This window comes from Sceloporus undulatus, chromosome 6 (genome assembly GCF_019175285.1).
Source record: "Sceloporus undulatus isolate JIND9_A2432 ecotype Alabama chromosome 6, SceUnd_v1.1, whole genome shotgun sequence".
NCBI lineage: Eukaryota > Metazoa > Chordata > Lepidosauria > Squamata > Phrynosomatidae > Sceloporus > Sceloporus undulatus.
This window is the reverse complement of record NC_056527.1, coordinates 121,159,233-121,178,041: the sequence shown is the minus strand read 5'-3', so window position 1 is coordinate 121,178,041 and position 18,809 is coordinate 121,159,233. Positions and strand designations below refer to the sequence as shown.

At 42.8% G+C, this 18,809-nt stretch overlaps 1 protein-coding gene across 2 annotated transcripts in view; it reads right to left on the bottom strand.

Annotated features, from left to right (window-relative positions):
• Positions 1–815: 815 nt before the first annotated feature.
• Positions 816–18,809, bottom strand: part of GFPT1 (glutamine--fructose-6-phosphate transaminase 1) — a 31,953-nt gene continuing 13,959 nt past the window's right edge. The window contains exons 9-20 of one of the 2 annotated variants that reach the window (XM_042477476.1): positions 18,646–18,699; positions 16,743–16,848; positions 15,890–16,053; positions 14,587–14,682; positions 13,614–13,711; positions 12,945–13,065; positions 11,490–11,647; positions 8,398–8,512; positions 7,012–7,139; positions 5,828–5,995; positions 4,857–5,018; positions 816–4,246 (exon numbers count right to left, since the gene is read on the bottom strand). In XM_042477476.1, coding sequence (XP_042333410.1) covers positions 4,202–4,246; positions 4,857–5,018; positions 5,828–5,995; positions 7,012–7,139; positions 8,398–8,512; positions 11,490–11,647; positions 12,945–13,065; positions 13,614–13,711; positions 14,587–14,682; positions 15,890–16,053; positions 16,743–16,848; positions 18,646–18,699 — 1,415 coding nt within the window. In that variant the 3' untranslated portion in view covers positions 816–4,201. The remainder of the gene's footprint in view (positions 4,247–4,856; positions 5,019–5,827; positions 5,996–7,011; positions 7,140–8,397; positions 8,513–11,489; positions 11,648–12,944; positions 13,066–13,613; positions 13,712–14,586; positions 14,683–15,889; positions 16,054–16,742; positions 16,849–18,645; positions 18,700–18,809) is intronic. The other variant, XM_042477477.1, reaches the window with a different exon arrangement.

Here is an 18,809-nt window from a genome sequence, read left to right as displayed (position 1 = left end):
TTCACAAAGGGATGGGGAAAAGCTCTGCAACAGAAGAGGGGAAATGCATCACCTCTCTTCTGTGCCCAAGCGTCTTTGTGGTGGCCAAATCCCCAGCACTTGCAAGGAACTTGGCAATCTTTAAAGGGAGGGAAGATAGTTGGTTTGGTTGGGAATAAAGGACCGGTGAAGAAGAGGTGGCTGCAGAAAACATTGAGGAACTGCAGGGAGGCAAGAAGCATTGGGACAGAAAAAACCTTAAGTTGGGGGAGTCAGTGTCTGAAAAGAGTGGAGTTGGAAGAAGCCCTGAGATAGTTAAACTGAAATATGTTGAAGCATATTTTAACACAGGCGAGGAGATAGAAAGCAGACATTATTAGCCAGAAGAATGGGAGGGAGCCAGGGTGCCCCAAGAGAAGTATTTTGCCAGGCGCCCCACTTCAACATTTTGATCCCAAAATTTGAAGGGAACAGCAAGGGTCAGAAACAGTGAACAATGACGTTGGTAGCCCATTTCACATTCTGGGTTGAGCACACTAACCTATTCTTTGCCCCAAAGACACCATTCTTAGTGCCATCCATCAGAGGATCACCTTTGCAGTGTTTTCACTCTGTGAGAATCAGGTTGTTGCTGCTAAATGTGCAGGAGAAAAAACTAATTAAATCAATCCATTACATTAATGAAGGTAGATTCTGGTTCATATTCTCACCTTTGTCTCAAGACTGACCATCAAAAAAGAGGGAGGTTGGTAGGTAGAGAACCTGGCAAAGGCAATATGATTTGGAGATATTTAAACACAGTTCCTAGAGATAAGGAAAGTCAAAGTCATAGTAAGTCATGGGCATTTGTTTTTATTCAAAGAGCAAGATACAAAAACAGCTAAGAAATGACAACCTAAATGATAAAAGTTTGCACTGTGTATAGCACACAGCTACAAAACAAAACCCTAGTACAAAGTGGTCCCATAACCAAGACAAGCTGTAGATACGTACACTCATAAAGGAGGAAAAACAGATCAAGGATCAACTAACATCTGCCAAATTGTTCCAGTTTTACACACGCACATTGACACACACACACACACACACACACAGAGACACTCATTTCTTCCTTCAAGCAAAGGCCATTAGCAGCTATGTCACTCTTCTTCAGGAGACAGGGAACACACAAGGCAACTTGCAGTTAAGAATACGTTGACCTAAGCCAAAGTATGAAGACCACACCAGTGTGTCCTGCTAATAAAAAGAGCATCGCGCATAGAAATGATGCTGAGATCCCTCCTCCATTCGCTGATGCCACTTTCAGCCATGTACAGAACAGGTATTGCTATTTGTTCTGAACCAGATGTATTCCATCAGACGGATACGTCCAATGCACTTCCAGCAGCACAAACCAAAGTGGGAGTGATGCTTTCTACCATCATCCTTCCCTTTAGAATGTGTTGCTGGCAATTCAGATACATGTCCTTCCACCGCCACCAAGAGGAGAGGAAGACCTACATCTTGACCATAACACAGACCCTTGCAAGAAAGCTTTTCTACACAGTATGGAATTTCACCACTCTCCTGTATTCAACTGTAACTGAATGGCTAAGTTAAAACTGTAGCTGAGTGACAGGCAATGTTTTACAGTTGAGTGCAAGAGAAAGTGAACATGGGTGCTCCAAGCTTTTGGGCACCAAAGACACACTGCAGCCACATTTCATTGTCCTTCCATCTGCTAGGCTCCTATTAGTGAGGATGCTGGCGGAAACTGCCCTGATATTCAACCTGTTTTTATTCCGAGGAAACAGTAAATAAGGATGCACAATACAATACCCTGTATAGCAACAATTTTGTACCCTTTTTTAAAAGGATAGCACAACCCAAAATACTTCCTTTCTTGAAATACTATGATGGAAGTAGCCTTTCCAAGAGATACTTATCTACAGCCTCTGCCTCCAATGGCTATTGACCAAAAAACTAGGGGAACCGCTTGAGAAACATCTAGATTTTGGCTTTCTTTGCGTCATCAATGGTTTTCATAGCTGTACAATCCTAGTGCTTTCATTTGGCCTAGCAGCTCCTTCATACAGCCCTCTTTGGTCCTGTTTTAATTTATATTGCATGTTCCCTTCTTGACATAGAACCTCAATTACGCACAATTTGAAATAGCTGTAGCCATCCTAACTACCTACAAATATCAGCCTAGCAGAAAAAAGTAAGACAAGACTGTTCTACTTCTAGTAATATTTTCTGTTCGAAGCTAGAGGACAGTAATACTAACTTGGGTTCTGCTGCTAGGACAAAGAGACAGATCCTGGCTTCTTCAAATAACTGGAGGAGAAAAGGAAATGAGGTGCAAGTCCCATGCAAGGTCAGGCCCCATCCGGTCTTCAAATGTCCAAACCCAGCCATAGGATCACAGACTATTTCACTTCTTATCAGAGAAGAAAGCTCTGTATAGAAAGGCCTGTCTTCAAAACTGGGACACATTCATTCAAGTTAGCTGTTGAATATATTGCTTGCAAGCTCATCAGCGAACAGGAGGGAGAAATGGTTATATACAGCATTGCCCAAATCCCTGCCCCGATCATTCACAAGGCAAAAAAAGGTATACTTTTGAGGAAACTTCAACCGTTCTACAATTACCTGTCCTGTTTACTTCTTCACAGCTTTTCTCTTTCAGCTACTAAGTGATTCCAGCACTTGGACAACATGCGCTGTCTTTACAGGCAAAGAGATGAGTGGAGGGAGGAAACAGATTTCTCTTGTTATCAACAGAACCTTTCTCCACCCTTCGGTCTGGCACTGCATTGTGTGCCTCAGCCCCACAATGCCACTATCAAAGGTGCTTTTGGCAGTCGGCAAAAGCCCTTCCAAAGAGACAGCCCTTACCTCTCTCCCTTTTTGGCTCAGCACTGGTTCCAACATCTATCTGTCTCTCTGAAAAGAAACCCTCGCACTTCACAGAGGAGGCAAAACAGCAGCCGGGCTCCCCATCATTTTTACATGCATTCAGTGGAGGGAGATGCATAGTCCCCACTCTTCTTTCACACTTGAAACAGGCTGAGGCGTATGCCTTCATACATTTGGGGAACCAGGAGCCATAACTGAAGAGTGTTGCCCCACAGCAAATAGAGATTTCATGCCCTTCTCCTGGTTCTGCAAAGGGGCTTGAAGGTGCTAACTGTACCAAATAGGCCCAATCTCTGTTCTCTCATTCCACTCACAAATCCACATAAGAGCTCAAAGGTAACATTTTCTTTCTGCTAAGTAAATCTGGAGCTATTCTCAGCTGACTTTTAAAACTGCTGAAACCACTGCGCTGCAGATTTCTTTTCTGACTGCATCCCTCCATGGCGATAAGAGGCTGGGAGAGAGGCTCCTTGCAAGCCAGAGGTCAGTGTGTCTGGCCAGCAGCCTGGTTTAATTTCCCCATTACGAACGCCACAAATGGCAACCTGACCACATCAAAAGGCGACAAAAACTGGCCCTTGATCTCAGTCTAGACGCTGCAGGACAGTCAAAGTAGGGCCACTTCCCTGTTTTGGCATTTTAATTGCATTTCCAAAGGCATGAAGGAGAGGCATCAGTCTAAGGGCTTGTGCATTCAAGGTGCAATGGATCCACATAGAATGGAGCTGGTGAGAAAGGCCAGTCACAGCTAAGAGACTTACACCAGGGTGCTTTTTGGGACAAATTGCACCAGACTTTATTGCTGGGAGGAGTACAGGTTATATGCAAGACAGCCCCTTAACCAGCCAATTCTAGATGGATCCCACCTTCTGGCATGAGTCAAAGTAGGTCCCTGTGGGAGAAGGCTGCTTTCTGTATTGAAACACAGCCCAAGGTTCTTCGGGTTTCTCTAGCTACCTTGTTTCTCAGCAACCTCCTGGAAATGTTTTATGTTTTACCTTCCTGAATGTCCCACAGGAAAAGCGACTTAGCCCTGGGAACGTCCAAAACAATCATGGATGGAGGGGGGTAAGGATGATTTGAAAGAGGAAGAGCACATATTTTGAAATGATCGTCACTTAACAACGCTTTCAACATAGCCCATGGGTTTCAACATTTAACAGTCACAAATGCGACAAGTTATAAAGATTCTTGTACACATGGAATAGCATTTCATCAAGAGAAAGTCTTTTAAAATCCACATCTTCCAGTACCGAAAGAGAAAGGGAGAAAGAAAGAGAGAGTCTCTTGCTGACCTCTGCCAAAACATGATTGACAGAACGTTCTACTCGACTGTAACAGATTTGGCCAGATTTCTTGGAAAGTCAACCTGGGGGGAAAAAGGAGATAAGCTTAAATAAAAAGGACACTAGAATAAGACTGTGAAGAAACTTTCAGTGTATAGACCAACTCTATAGATTTAAGACCTAACTACTTTCTCAGGATTCGCTTGGTTCGGAAGCTGCTAAGCAAGGCATGGGACAGAGGTCTCTTTGTTTGCCATGGCCTTTGACGGTTAACTGGCCCCTGAAGAAAGCCTTTTAATTTGGGCATGCTCCATTGATATCATATTATGTTTCAACTGCCTGTTTACTTGTTTCAAAATAATATTTTCAATATAGTTATTTGCTTTTTGCCTATTGTTATTACCCATTTTTAAAACTTTATTTGGTTTCAATTTGCATTGTGACCGCACTGGTTCCCACATTAAGGGAAAGGCAGGATATAAATTAAATAAATACATACATGCTTTGCACTAAAGAAGAAGAACGGGGGAAAGGGCAAGTGATTTGTGAAAACATAGTATATTCCCTTGCATTTTGCAAGTCTTTGGTTAACTCTTGTGGAAAGCAACACACGCACATCTCTGGATAAGCAAGAGGAAGAAGCCTTCAGAAATAAGTGAGGAAACAATGTTATTTTCAAAGTGCAGTGCTTACGTCGTATCCTCTGAGAACTGCAAGGTGGAAAGCCAGGAGTTGTAATGGGATAACGCTCAGAATCCCCTGAAGACAGTCCACAGAGTGGGGGACTTTGATTGTCCGCTTATTGTTTTTGATGGTCTCGATATCCTCCTTATCGCAAATGATGACAGGCCGCCCCTGCAAGAATCACAGATGTCACGAAACAACACACAAAGAGAAAGAGGAGAGACTGAGAGGAGAGACCCCTGACATTCCCACTGACACTCAACCTTGCAAACGCTTCCTCCCTTTAAATTAAAGAAACCAAAGTGCAGATTGGTGCAGTCCTTGTAATACCTTTACTTAATGACTGAAACCCTGTTTCTACCATTTCTTACGCAACTCTTGCATCTAGGATAAATTATATTTGCCTTGTTCCATTCCCTCGATGCCACTTTGTCTTCTCAAACATAACAGTGTGCCTGGATCAAGAAGCGTACATCTAGGCGGTCATCACTGTTTCCCTAGTCCTTGGTCCGATTGACTTGGGGAACAGCTTCAGAACAAAAAGCAAAGCAGCAAACCTCGAAAGCTGCCGAAGAAAATGGTCTGTTTTATTTGGAAGAGCATACCTCTTTTAAAACACACTTTTTTTCCTTCAGCACCTGTTGAGGTTTGCCCCTTTATTCTTCCCCTTTTTCCTCTTAAAAATGTTAAGAGCCAAAATAAATATGCATTTCATTTAACATAAATTTAGTCCTGGCAAAAAAAGGGTCTTGCTTGCATGTTTCAGAGCCAACTTGGATGTAAGATGCCCAGCTCCCTATGTACCAAGAAATAAGATCTGAAACTACCTCAAAAAATCCATTTTAAAAAATAAACATTATATACTTCCTAGCCCTCATGTGCTACACAGCACATGAAGTCATATTTTCATTACATGCCTTCAAAACTGGGACAGCTAAGGGCAAAATTATAGATGTGGCACAAGTCTCCTTCCCACTCACCTGCCGCGCCATCACTTGCTGCAGTGCATTCTGGCACTTGGCGTATGTGTTGTCCCTCATGATGATCATGATGACGGGCATCAGTTTGTCCACCAGCGCAAGGGGTCCATGCTTCAGCTCACCAGCTAGAATCCCCTCCGAATGCATATATGTGATCTCTTTGATTTTCTACAGAGAAAAGGCAGCATGTAAGCATGGCTCTACATGGTCCCTGCCAAAAGCATGGATCTTCCCTTCTGTTCTGGGCACTTCGTGGGATTCTAGGGAAAGTATGCATATGGCACTATGTGTGTGACACAGGAGAGATAAGAGATTCTTCTCATTAGGAAATCCATGAGCCAAGCCAACTAAATGTCAACATTTCACCTTGGCTTATAAAGGCTCAGTGTCAGTGCTTTCATCTCCCCATTTCCCCCTTCTTCTTCTGATCTACACACAGTGAGTTTGAGACAATATACAGAAAGGAAGAAGAGGAGAAATGGTAGTCGGGGCTAAATGTCAAGGCTTTTCTAAGATGACATGAAAGATCATTTTGATTCCCAATGTTCAGTAGGCAGAATGGGGAAAAGAAAACACCAGACTACTGCTCCTGTAAAGGCCAGTCTATGTATAGTTAAGTTCAGAGCTTAAGTTACTTTTTGGGACTACAACCCTCCTCATGAGCTATGTGAGATACACCTTAGAAACTGGGGGCAACAGAATAGGTTTTTCAATGGTCAGATGGAGTAGGATGGAGGTGATCAGTATTAAATCAGATCTACAACAATTTAAGACCCTCAAACTAGAGATCATCACTGCAGAAAACTTCTTCTTGCTGCTGTCTGTTTGAGACTGCCAAATTCTACCTATGAGGATTGTGAACACTTTGCAGAGATGGCTGGTTGGCTGCATTTACAGCTTGGCGAATCACTAGCTTTCTATGTCTGAAATGAAACTTGCCCTTTCTTCCTGAACTTAAGAAATCCTACTTGGTCCCCTTTTGATTCAACATCTTGTGATGCTTTGCCCACACACTGTTCTGCTCCCTGTCTCACCCTTTACTCACAGCCTCAACGGGCTAAAAATATACTTCTTCAATGCCCCTCTTCTCTACTGTTTGTACTCAGTATCAGATTTGGCACCCAGCGCTGTGGGGGGCACAGAAAGCCATGGATTTATGATGGGAGGAAAAAGAGGCCCCTTACCAGCGCACCTTCCAGGCACGTTGCATAGTGATAGCCACGGCCCATGATCAGGACCGACTTCTGGTGGTAAAGCTCTGTAGCCAGTTTCTGGATCTCATCGTCCATGCTCAGCACTTCTTTGATCAAGTCTGCCGTGAGCAGCAACAAGGAGGCAACATACAAAACAGATACAATTACACATACAGTCTACTGCTTCTCCACTGAAGCAAGGACTAACTTCACATGTAATGATAAGCCAGAACTGTTGTGAATTCTGGCTTACTGGTAAAAAGCAGTAGAGAGCAGGTGAAAGTCACCAGATATCTGCACTCCCAACAGAAAAGCTTACTCTGAACTGGTTTGTCTCTCCTCTAACAAGCCTGAGTTTCAATCCAGGGTCAGAAGCTGGCTTATTGATCCAGTATTAAAGCAACAACAGGCAACAGTTGGAGTTTGAAGCAAAGCTTTCTGCCCTGGAAAATTTCTTACTGTTTTAATCCCTCCTGCTTGCTAGCGGAGCCAGTTGCGTGCATTTAAACTATGTGAGTTAACATGCTGCCTGTGACATAAAACCCTCAACCTTTCTCTCCTCTGTATTTTGTGGGAATGCAGCCAGTTAACAAACATTTGGAATAACTCCATCTGTGGCATTTATAAAAGTGTTAGCAAAGTTGCACAACTCAGGGTCTTTAGAAGATAAATGCAACCAGTATGTGGTCCTACTGAAATTGTAAGTGGTCCCTCTTTAGCACTAAGGAAGAGGGAAAGAAGATTTCTTTCCCAAATCCTCCAAAGAGAACGGTGAAAACAGTTCTTGCAACCCTTAAAATAGTGCATATTTTAGGACATGTTATTTATATTGCACATATTGTCTCAATTAGAGACATTGAAATGTGCAGTGGATGTTGTGGTTTAAATACAAATGTTTTGTTCTCTTGGAGATATGACTGTTTTCAATTTCAGACTTGATCAGCTTCATCTAGACAGACCTCATCTATTTATTTCTAATGGCATTTTTACCCTGCGTTTTGGGTCCAGGAGTGGCTTACATCATCAACTCTCAAACATAATAAAATCAACACATTAACATGAAAAGGGAGTAAAATACACAAGCAGCTAAAGCATAAAAAAACCTTATGATGATGAACTGGAAAAACTTGGCAATAAAATACCAGTTCAAAAGGGTAAAGCAGACTTCCCAAGCAAGGAGTGGTGCAATCTGGGTGCTGCAACCAAAAAGGCCATGTCATCTGTCCTATTCAGCTGAACTTCAAATTCTCTTCACTGCAAGTTTCGAGCCAAGATAAAATTGTTGCTTTCAAAAATTACTGGGCTTGATCTGTTTGGCATGGAACCTGGTGTGCAACAAATTTCAAGGTCCATGACACTGTGGCGCATGCTACATACCTGGCAATAACTTGAGGCCTCGCATTATTTCTTTCCGTCTTTCTTGCATGGAAATTCTGTCGTCACACATCATGAGGGCAAACATCACGAGTGAAACGAACTGGCTTGTGTAGGCCTGCAAAAAAGAAGCAGTCCCTATGACATATCTTTATGCTTTTCTAAAATACTTAACATTTTCTATGATACATGGCTTGAAGCATTACAGGAAGGCAGGGCTAAGGTTACAGGCATCCTAAGAGATTAAATTTCCCACATTAGATAGTGGACCCTCAGAAGAGCCCACCCTAAACTACATCAGTAAGTGAACTGGCTCTTCTTTTTCCCAATGGGGTGAGCCCTCTGAGGTCCCCTGGAGGGACAATGTAGCCTACTAACCCCTGAGATTCCTACCCCTCCTTTAGTCCAAGAATGCAACCCCCAGGAGTCCATTTTAGCTCCTCAGAAGAATGTGAAGCTCCCCTCTCCCATATACATCCCTACTTTCTTTAGTGCAGCCTGCAGTGATTGTAGTCCATGGGAAAATGCAGTAAGGTAGTACGCACAATTTAAAACATGCACACATACATGCCCACATTTGCATGTGAAAAAGAGACAAATTCCATCCCATCAAAGCAACAAAATCCATCAAAGAAACAAATAAGCAAAATGGCAGCTCTGGGCACAGACAGTACAATACACAGTCCAGTGGCTGCTTCTAATTTTGGGTCCAGTGGCCATGGCCTGACAAGGGTCTGTCCCTACTTCCTTTTGCTGCCCTTTGGGGTTATCCAGAGAGGCAGCTTTTCCCAAGCAAGTGCTGTCTGGGTTAACTTTGGTTTCTTATCCTGAACGGTGATTACATTCTCCAGCAATGTAATCTCAAGTGGGAGAAGAATGTAATGAACAACATCTGTTCAGTCTGGGACCCCGCCAATCGTTTCAGGAGCACAAGCTGGAGGAAGTCCTGCCCCCTAACTTTTAAATATTGGTGTTTGTCGCGTCTCAGAGCATCACCAAACACCAGTGAGCGCATGCCACTCTCCCCCACCAAACTAACAAGAACCAAAGTGTCCTTGAGGAACAGGAGGCAGCCAAATGGGGCAAAGTGACTGCAGGATTGGCTGAATGTTCTAAACAAACCTAGGCAGGTAGAACACACACACAACACACACACACACACACTCATATACTTAAGAGAGGCTGGCCTTTCTCCTCAATTTGTCCCAGGAAAAGGACAACCAAGCAACTCCAGCTGCCTCCTGATGGCACCTTATGACACATCTTTCCGCTGGCTATGACAAGACTTCTAAATGATATGTGGGGTGACCCCTGCTGTGGAGCTTCAACAAAGCCACAGTGAACAATTGCTCTTTAAATCAAGTTGCTGTCTTTAGAGACACTGCTTTAACCCATTCTAACAGGAGTAGTCAACCTGCACCATCCTAGCACCTTCTGGGCATCAACTCCCATCATCCCCAACCACTGACCATGCTGGTTAGGGCTCATGGCAGCTGGATGCCAGTAATATATGATGATCCATGTATCCTCCACTCTTGCAGTAAGAAAAGAGTCTCTGTTTGCCTGATTCACAACCCCCTCCCCAATTTCCTATGAACTCTCAATACTCCTATTTTCTGGTGTTTTTGCAAGAGGGTGGCAGAGCTCAACCATGGAGTGGCTCAATCGCCAAAGCCTCATGGGCTTTCTACTTTCCAGGCAAATGGATTCTGTTGTTTTTAACTCGCCTTGTGGGAAGTAATACAAATATTTTCTTTTAAAGAGGGGAGGTGCATGAAGACTGAAATATGTTGGACCTTTGGTGCAACGAACACCCCTGACACACCTGTACCAACAAGTGAAGTCATGCCATTGTAGCTAATTTAGGATTACTGCATTTTCTTCTCAGCAAGCAGCTGCTACCTTTGCACACAGCTCTGGGCCAAGGCTGGCCGCTGGCTAAAGACCCCTTAAAATCCCTAAGATGAAGAAAGGGAAATTGTTTGATCTCCTTGAGGAAACCCAAGGGGAAAAAGTCTCATCATGGAGCCTGTTAGAGAGTAGCGGGAACTGAGCAGAGAAGACAAAGTGAGACCCAGAGACAAGATCAGACAGGATCTGATGCCTTCAGGAAGTTTAGGCAGAGAGGCAATTGTGTCCTCTCCTCTTCCTGAAAGGTAGGATGGTTCTTGCCCTCCTGCATTCCTGCAGTAACCCCACTGGGTTGTGGTCCTGCTCCCCAGGCAGTGTTTCCTTTTTATGCTCCAGCTCCTGAATGCTGGTGGAAGGGCACCCTGAGGTAATAAACCAAGGCAATAAACCAATTCCCTAACCCCAGGAGTTCCTCTGAACTGAGCCCGCAGGTCAGCAGGGTGGTACAAACTCAACCCCACACCAAAGACATTGTAGTCTGGCAGACTCAGACATCTGGAAAAGGTTCCTCAAGGAAACAAGGAGAAAACTGGGCAACCCGCCAACGCCTCAGGAATGTTCCATGACCAATAGAGCAGATTAATATTTATATCAGCTGGCGATAAAACAACATTACCTTTCCCACCTAATACTTTAATGCTGGCCTAAGCTCAAATTCTTAGATGCAATTTAAAATGCAATCTAGAAACATGGCTTATCAAAACAAGTGGACCTGGGCAAGGGGTGGGGGGCACAAGAGCAGTAAAGGTAGCTTTTGAAAGCTAACCTGGAAGAGTGCAGCACAAACCCAAGGACACAGATGCCTCATAGGCAGTGAAATAACCTTCCACATTCCATCCCAATTTTTGCCGGTGAGCGAATATTGTTAAGCATTTAGTTAATGCATTTCCCATACTTCTTCCTCCAGTTACTGTTGCAGTTTTAATTGTATGTAGTGTATGTATGGAAACATAATACAGTATTTATTTTCTATTCTGCTGGCTATATGCTGCAATAAATTATTTCATTTTGTACACCTGGCCTTGAAGAAAAAACTATTTCCTTCATTTTATAAGTTCCAAATTCTAAATGCACCCATGTATGAAGTTCAGAATAGATAAATCTATATTATCTGGTTTAGATTCAAAACCTGAGCTCTCTTGATGCAAAGCACAAAGGTTTCTGAGCATGCAAGACATCCTCACCTTTGTGCTGGCCACACCAATCTCTGGTCCTGCATTGATATGCACCCCACAGTCTGTCTCCCGCGATATAGAGCTACCAACGGTATTTGTGATTCCCACGGTGAGGGCACCTCTCTCCTTACAATACCGAAGAGCCATGAGCGTGTCTGCTGTCTCGCCTGCCAAGAAACGAGGGCATGGTTATAGTCAGAGTACTCTACTGCAGCCCTGAAGGTGACCGAAGCAACCAAACCAGCAACTAATTGGACAAAGGGCCTTCTGCTCCCCATGAGGAACAGATTCAACAATACAACAATAAATATGAGGTTTTACCTCTCATTGTAGGTTTATATTTTATGATTTCTAGCTGCTCTTTTATCTCTGAGAAGCAGGAAGGTGCTACAAAAATCATGTAATTAAATAGAGCAGAAGAAATGTAGTGAGAACTGAGAACTACAACCATCTGTTGAGAACAAGACCTGCAGGCAGTAAGTGATATCCAAGTAGGACAGCTTTTTTTGGAAAGATACAACATGCAAGGATATAGCAAGTAAACTATGCAAATGCCATCATTGTGTGTCCTTTATATCCTTCAGCAAAGGGTAGCAAATGGCACTGAAATCATGGGATTCAGAGTTTTTAGTGGTGCACTGTATGAAGAACTATCTTAGCCTGATGGCAGTGATGCATGAACTGATGTATCTGGACGTGTGTATCTTTGTATGCGTGGGAGGGAGTTACATAATAATTAAAACTGTTCTTTTGGCAGTTAACTAATGCAGTTATCCTAACTGAAGTAAAAATTACTTTCATACATTTGGAAAAGAACTATTTAAGAATACCTGTTTCAAAATGATTTAAATCATTTGCAATTAAGAGAGATGCAGGGATCTCTGAAATGGTGGGAAACCAAGCATAGTGCTTGGCACATAGCCACAACTCTTGCCACCAACAGATCCTCACATCTCTCTCCAGCTGTGCCTCCTTCCAGCCTTGCAGATAATAAAGTACAGGTATGTGCTGTGCCACTTATATTCCAAAGTCCATTTTCAAAAGATTCCAAAAACATTTCAGGTTTGGGAGGTCTTTTGGATTTCCATCTTGGGGATGCTCAGCCTATAATGATAAATCCCAAGAGAGATACTAAATCACTCACTAAAAAGAACAGAGGTTTACCTAGGACTGTCAGCAGGGGGTGCCCTCCGTTCCTACAACTAAGAGGATGGTGAGTGCTCCTCGGAGGGCTGGCTGGACTCAGAATATTGCAGGATTTGCCAGGGAACAGTTGTACCATTGAAACGTTCTATGTGGAGTTTGCTATGTATAAGGCTAATCTGAGAAGTCAATGAGATTAAGTGTCCAGAAAAGAATATACCGGGGTGTGTGTGTGTGTGTGTGTGTATTTAGCTTTCATGCCATAGAAAGATTTGTACAGAGGATCTTAAAGAGCATTGCTCTCCAGCTGGAAGGCCCTACCTGACTGGCTGATGAAAAAGCAAACGTCATCTCTGAAGACGGGTGTGTTTCTGTCCAAGAAGTCACTGGCAAGTTCCACCATGACAGGCAACTCGGTCAGCTCTTCCAGAACCTGGCGTGTCTGGTTTTTTAATAGAGAGAAAGAGCAAAAATATTACTACATTTCTCACACTTTAAAGCAGCCTGGCACAGCTGAAGGAAGAGCTCTTCTCTGGCCTTTACCTCTCTGTCATTTTAAAAGCAAGTAGGGGAAGGGGATGACACTGACTCTTCGCTATCAGTGCAAAGCCAAATAATTTAATAAAATGTCAAAAATCAGTACTGTTCAAGTATATCTGCTTAGACAGAAGACCAACATGTTCTGTGGCATCTTGAGGGCTAACATATTTGTCATAAGATAACTCTGCATGGCTTTTGTTATGGCATGAAATTGTGGGTTTGCACAATTACTACAGAAAAATAATTCTATAATTAGGATATATTAAAAAAGGGCTGCTGAGTCTATACATCCAGCCTAACAACAAATCGTATTATCCCTCTGTGTCATGCTCTGTCTCTCTCTCTCTCTCTCTCTCACACACACACACATATATTCCAGCATAAGGGTGTGATATATTCATTCAAAATGTGAACAAATGCTGTTTGCAGTATGCAAAGCCAGACACTTACTGCAACTGCAGCATGATAACTAGTCCCACAAGCAATAAGGATGAGACGCCGACATCTCTGGATCTCCTTGATGTGATCTTTCAAGCCCCCAAGATTCACTGTTATAAAAATAAACACAAAGGGCTGGGTTATAAATGTCAGGGATGATGGGAGCTGTAGCTCTTCACCTCTGGCTCAAACTCACCACCTTGTTACGCACCGGCGCTGACCAGTTTTGGCCAGTGGTTAAAGCTTTGCTCTAAAGCAGCAGAGTTACAGAGAATAGGCTGAAGACCCTGACAAACTCTCCAAGCCTTCTCACTCTTGCTTCCACAGAAGTCTTCACACTTCTTCAGGATCCAGCTGGCTCTTGTAGCTTCACCCAAGACACCAGACAACTCAGTAGTCTTACATAAAAGATCTACTTTATTCTACTATATACAGCTCCAAAACTATCCAATACAACTCCTCACTACTATCCACTACTACCCACAAAATACATTGGGATTCATAGCCATTATTATAGTCATTGCAAAATACCACCCACTCTTGTCAGTTTCCACCCAGTGGGCATGTACAACCATTTCCATTGGTTGTCTTGTTTCATCCCACAATTAATAATTTCATCATCTCAGCCTTGTCCACTTTAACAATTCTCAGGTGTGTTCAATTATCCACTTTACACTTCTGTCCTTGGCATTTAGGACTTGTTAACTATATTACCTTTCACACCTGTGTGGCTTCTAATTGCTTCTGCTGAGTCACCCTGACTCTCACATACATGGTTTATTTCATTCACTGTATATCCCATGTTGCTTTTTCCTTAACAATAAAAGCACTGTTATCTTCACCTTTCAGAAAAGGCTACATATCTTCTCTGTGGATAAAGGCCATCATGCTCAGCCAAGTATAGATGCAGTCACACACACACAAAGACACAAAGACACAAAGACAGAGACACACACAGAAATAACATTTCTAACATTTGCGTTACCAGTATAGTCATCAAAGTTGACTCTTCCTCGCATGGTGTTAACGACAGATTCCGGCTGTTCAAAAATTTCCTTTTGCATGAAGGAACTGAAGTTACCTTTAAAAACAAAGACAAAGAGCACACTGGACCAGTCTTATGCACACTATCTGGAACTAAACTGGCAGTACTGTAACTGGGACTTACTTCTGAGTAAATGTGTGTCAGTTAAAATGAAGTCCCAAAGACTTCACTGAATTCCAGTCTCAATTAATGACAGATTTCAACAGGAAACTACAATTTCCTTAATCTTAGTGGAAACCAAGTTCAATAATTTATAGCATAAATCTATTTATTCCTACCTAAGAGCACGTTTCATTGCGTTCAATGGAACTTGCTCCTAGGTAACTGTTCATGGCATTGCAGCCTTAGTCCAGCTCCAACTAAATATTTTTCTTGTTGTTTTAAAAAACATATTTTGCAGATTTGAAAGTGAATGCTTATTTCTCCTTCTCCTCTTTCCCCTCCTACACCCCCAGCCTCCATTAGTATGCAAAGAACATCACAAAATACAGGAGAGCAGGTCCCACAAGCCTAAGTACAAAACGTTCAAGTCAGATTGGCCATATAGGAATGGGAGGCAGATGTAAATTGAGAAGGAACATGCATTGGCTTCAGTTGCATGTCTTGGCTTGGAAACTAGGAGGTTGTGGCAATGGCTTCCCAAAAACTAGGTTTTGAGAAGGAAGTAAGAAAGGTGCTCTAGGAAGCAGTTCCAAGCATAGGAGGCTGTGAAGAGGAAAAGATGGAGTCTTTTGAGAAAGCAGAAGTATTCTGGAAGTGAAGTTCATGAGAAGGGATTTTTAAATCAGCAACTAATAGACATTTACATTTCAGGACTGAACTGTGTTGGAAAAGGCTTGCTTAGAAAGGTAGGAGCCAAAAAACGAATCTGAGTCTTTTTTGGGGACCAGGGGGAGGGGTGAGCTAAAATAAAAAGAAGGCCTTGGCTCAGCATTCAGCCCTAGTCTTAAATCTTAACTCCCAAGTGAAAGGACATGGTTTCCTGATTTAACTGGAAGGAATAATGAATGCAAGGAAGCACTGGGAAAGGAAACGCAATGGACAGGTTGCAAGGAAATAACTCTTACTTGGCTAAAACATTTGGACAGCAATTAAGAGAAGAAACTACAGCTGGGAGGGGAAAGGACATAGTAGGGCAAGGCAGTGGGTTTCTATTCTTCCTCCCAGGAGAGCAAAGAAGAGATACAAAGGAGCTGGATAGGAGCCCTGAAAGACTGTTTAATGAAAGAGCACAAACACTGACCCTTCATGATCTGCTGGAGTTCCATCTGCAGGGTCTGAACAGCGCGCCCAGGGTGATCCGCAGCCGTGCGCTTGATGCGATGGATGGAAAGACGGCCATCCACCACAGCAGCCACATCGTCATCTTCTAGGAAAATGACTCTGTTTGTGTGTTCAATAACTGCACTGTAAAAGAATTGAGAAGGGTTCAGTTTATATCCTTTTCCTCGAGGTTTCCACTTATGAACAAATTCACAAGTTATCATTTGTGAGAAGGAAAAAGTCACCGAGGAGAGACCTTTTTGTAAAAAACTCAATTTATCGAATTAATTCCAGGGAGTTTATAGTATGTGGCATAGAGCCCATGGAGAACAGTCCAGTGACCGTGGTGCAAAACATACTGTCCTGTATTTTTATATCTAAATTATCTCGAGACTTAATGTTTACATGAGCTAACATCCTCATCTTGGGATATACAGTACAATCCCTGTATCTGTGATCCATCCCCAGACTTACTGCAGAAAGTGGCAAATTCTTTTTCTGCTGAAGTTGACCACAAAGTCACACTGGAGGACCTCCAGATACTTAGAGAAGTGATTTCTCTAAGCATCCCGCATGACTCTATGGTCAACTTCCACCAGAGGTTGACCACAGAGTTGTGCTGGAAAACCTCCAGCTGCCTAGAGAGTCTTTTCTTTTCCTGATGCAGGTAAGTGAAACCACAGTTACTGGTCCCACAAATATGGAGCTCATATTGTATTCCCCCCCCTCAAGGGCTCATGCCAGAAATTGTAGTCCAGTGCACATCATCTCAACATGGAGTATGGGAAGCAAGCCACATGACCACTCTCTTCAACGATGGAGGTGCCACAGACCTAGCATCAGATGCAAAGTAGTATTCCACTGCTTTCTCTTCAACGGGAAAGAGGCAAGTGGTGCTGTCCACGCGGGAGAGGCTGCAACTTCCCTTCTTGTCCTTTCCTACAAGGAGAGAAAGCTCAATTAGCTGTCACAACAGCACACACCAACCCATAGCAAATAAACACATCTCATTCCTTTGATGAAATTCACCCAAAGTCACCAAGTCACAGTACCAACATGAAACTTTACTTGCCAAATGTCACTGGCACAGAACCTCATCCGTCTCACTAAAAGCAAACAGAAAATGTGCAAGAGCAGCACTGATGCCACCACTTTTCAATGCAACTTGTGCAGTAGGCTTTTCCATGGATTTTGACAGTAGGGAAGGGGAACACATGTGAAAGTGACAGTCTAGCTGATGTTGGGAGCACTGTTTAACAAACATAAACAGGTTTAGGTCTTTAGGTAGAACATTTCTAACACATTCAGAGTTATTATTATTATTATTTTAGTATGTTTACGGAAAGCAACAGATGCCATTCATTTTAAGTCAGTAGCTTGAGTCAGGTATAGACAGGAAGGCATTCAAAATAAACACAAATGTGTTTCTTTCTTTTTTCCTTTATAGAACCTTTGCCATTAATTCTAGCTATCTTATACAATGCACCCACGTCATACATGGATGCACCATACGCAGCTTTCAGCATGCACTGAAAGCCGCCAGGGAGCCCACAGGAGTGCACAGGGCGGCACATCCCATTAAGGATAATGAGGGACACCGCCATGCACTGAGCCATGCACAAGCCCCATTATTTTCAATGGGGCTCGAGCATACGCGGGTTTTTTAACGTGGGGGGTCCGGAACGGATCCCCGTGTAAAAAAAGGGTGCACTGTATGGCTATTATCCTTGAAACATTTACCCCAAAGCCTGAATAACACTGCTGAAAAAAATGGAACTACGTGGTTTATGAGACATATGTTAGGATGGCATTCTGCACATCGGTGCTACAACTCTGACTATCCCCAGGCAGGAATGGCCATGCTAGCAGAGGATTGTGGGAGTTAAAACTGCAAAAACACATGGTGGGCACCCAGTTAGGGAAGGCGAGGGAGAAGAACGTACTTCCTAAAGAGAAGTGTTGTTGAATGGTCTGATGTAGAGTCTCCAACATTGTTTCTGATGCAGAAGAGGCCCCTATCAGCTGTGAGCGCCACTAAGACACAAGGCAACCGGAGCGGAAGAAAAGAGTTGCATTTGCATTTCTTTGCATGATGTCCACCCCAGTCCAAATGTTTCTCCTTTTGACCCTGAGTGTCCACTATACCTTAGAAAATTGTTAGTATTGTCATTAACTGATTGCACCAATGTTAAATATAGTCTAACAGCTGGTATTAAATAGTTTGCTTTCATGTTGATACTGACTTTTAAACCAAAGACAGCCACTGCGCCAATAACCCAAACATCCTCAAGTGTAGATGTTCTTTTTAAATTAGTACAAATCAACAGAAGACAGAGAAACCAGAAAAAAGACAGAGATCAGAAAAAGAGATCAGTGAAAAATCCCTGAGCACTTATTGCATGCAAATATTCCCCATGCCCTGCCATCTCTTTATCATGTTGCCTTTTCTTTCCATTGAGGAAACAAGATGGAGTCCGACACCTCAGTTGCTATACACATACACAAACACACAGAATGACACAGGAATAGATGTAGGCCAAAACAGAGTATACATTCATATAAACTTCTCCTTCAGAGTAAACGGCCTTAAATGTAAAAGGTGCCAGTCTGAGGTCTGTTCATCTTCTTCAATGGAAAGAAAGAAGGTACATATTTAACAAAATGGCAGTACTGATTTTTATTGATTGTTTTTAGATGCAGGAGGATGTGTAGAATTAAGAATAATGTCTCAGGCACCTTCCTTCAGCTTTATGGATATTCCATCAAAAGAATGATCCATAGGTTGTGTGGCTGAAAGTGTAATGTGAAAAGGTAATTTTAAAGAGTCACGAAACAAGAGGAACTTCAGCAAAAGCAACATCAACTTCATTTCTTTTTAAAAAACTGGAGGTAGAAACAAG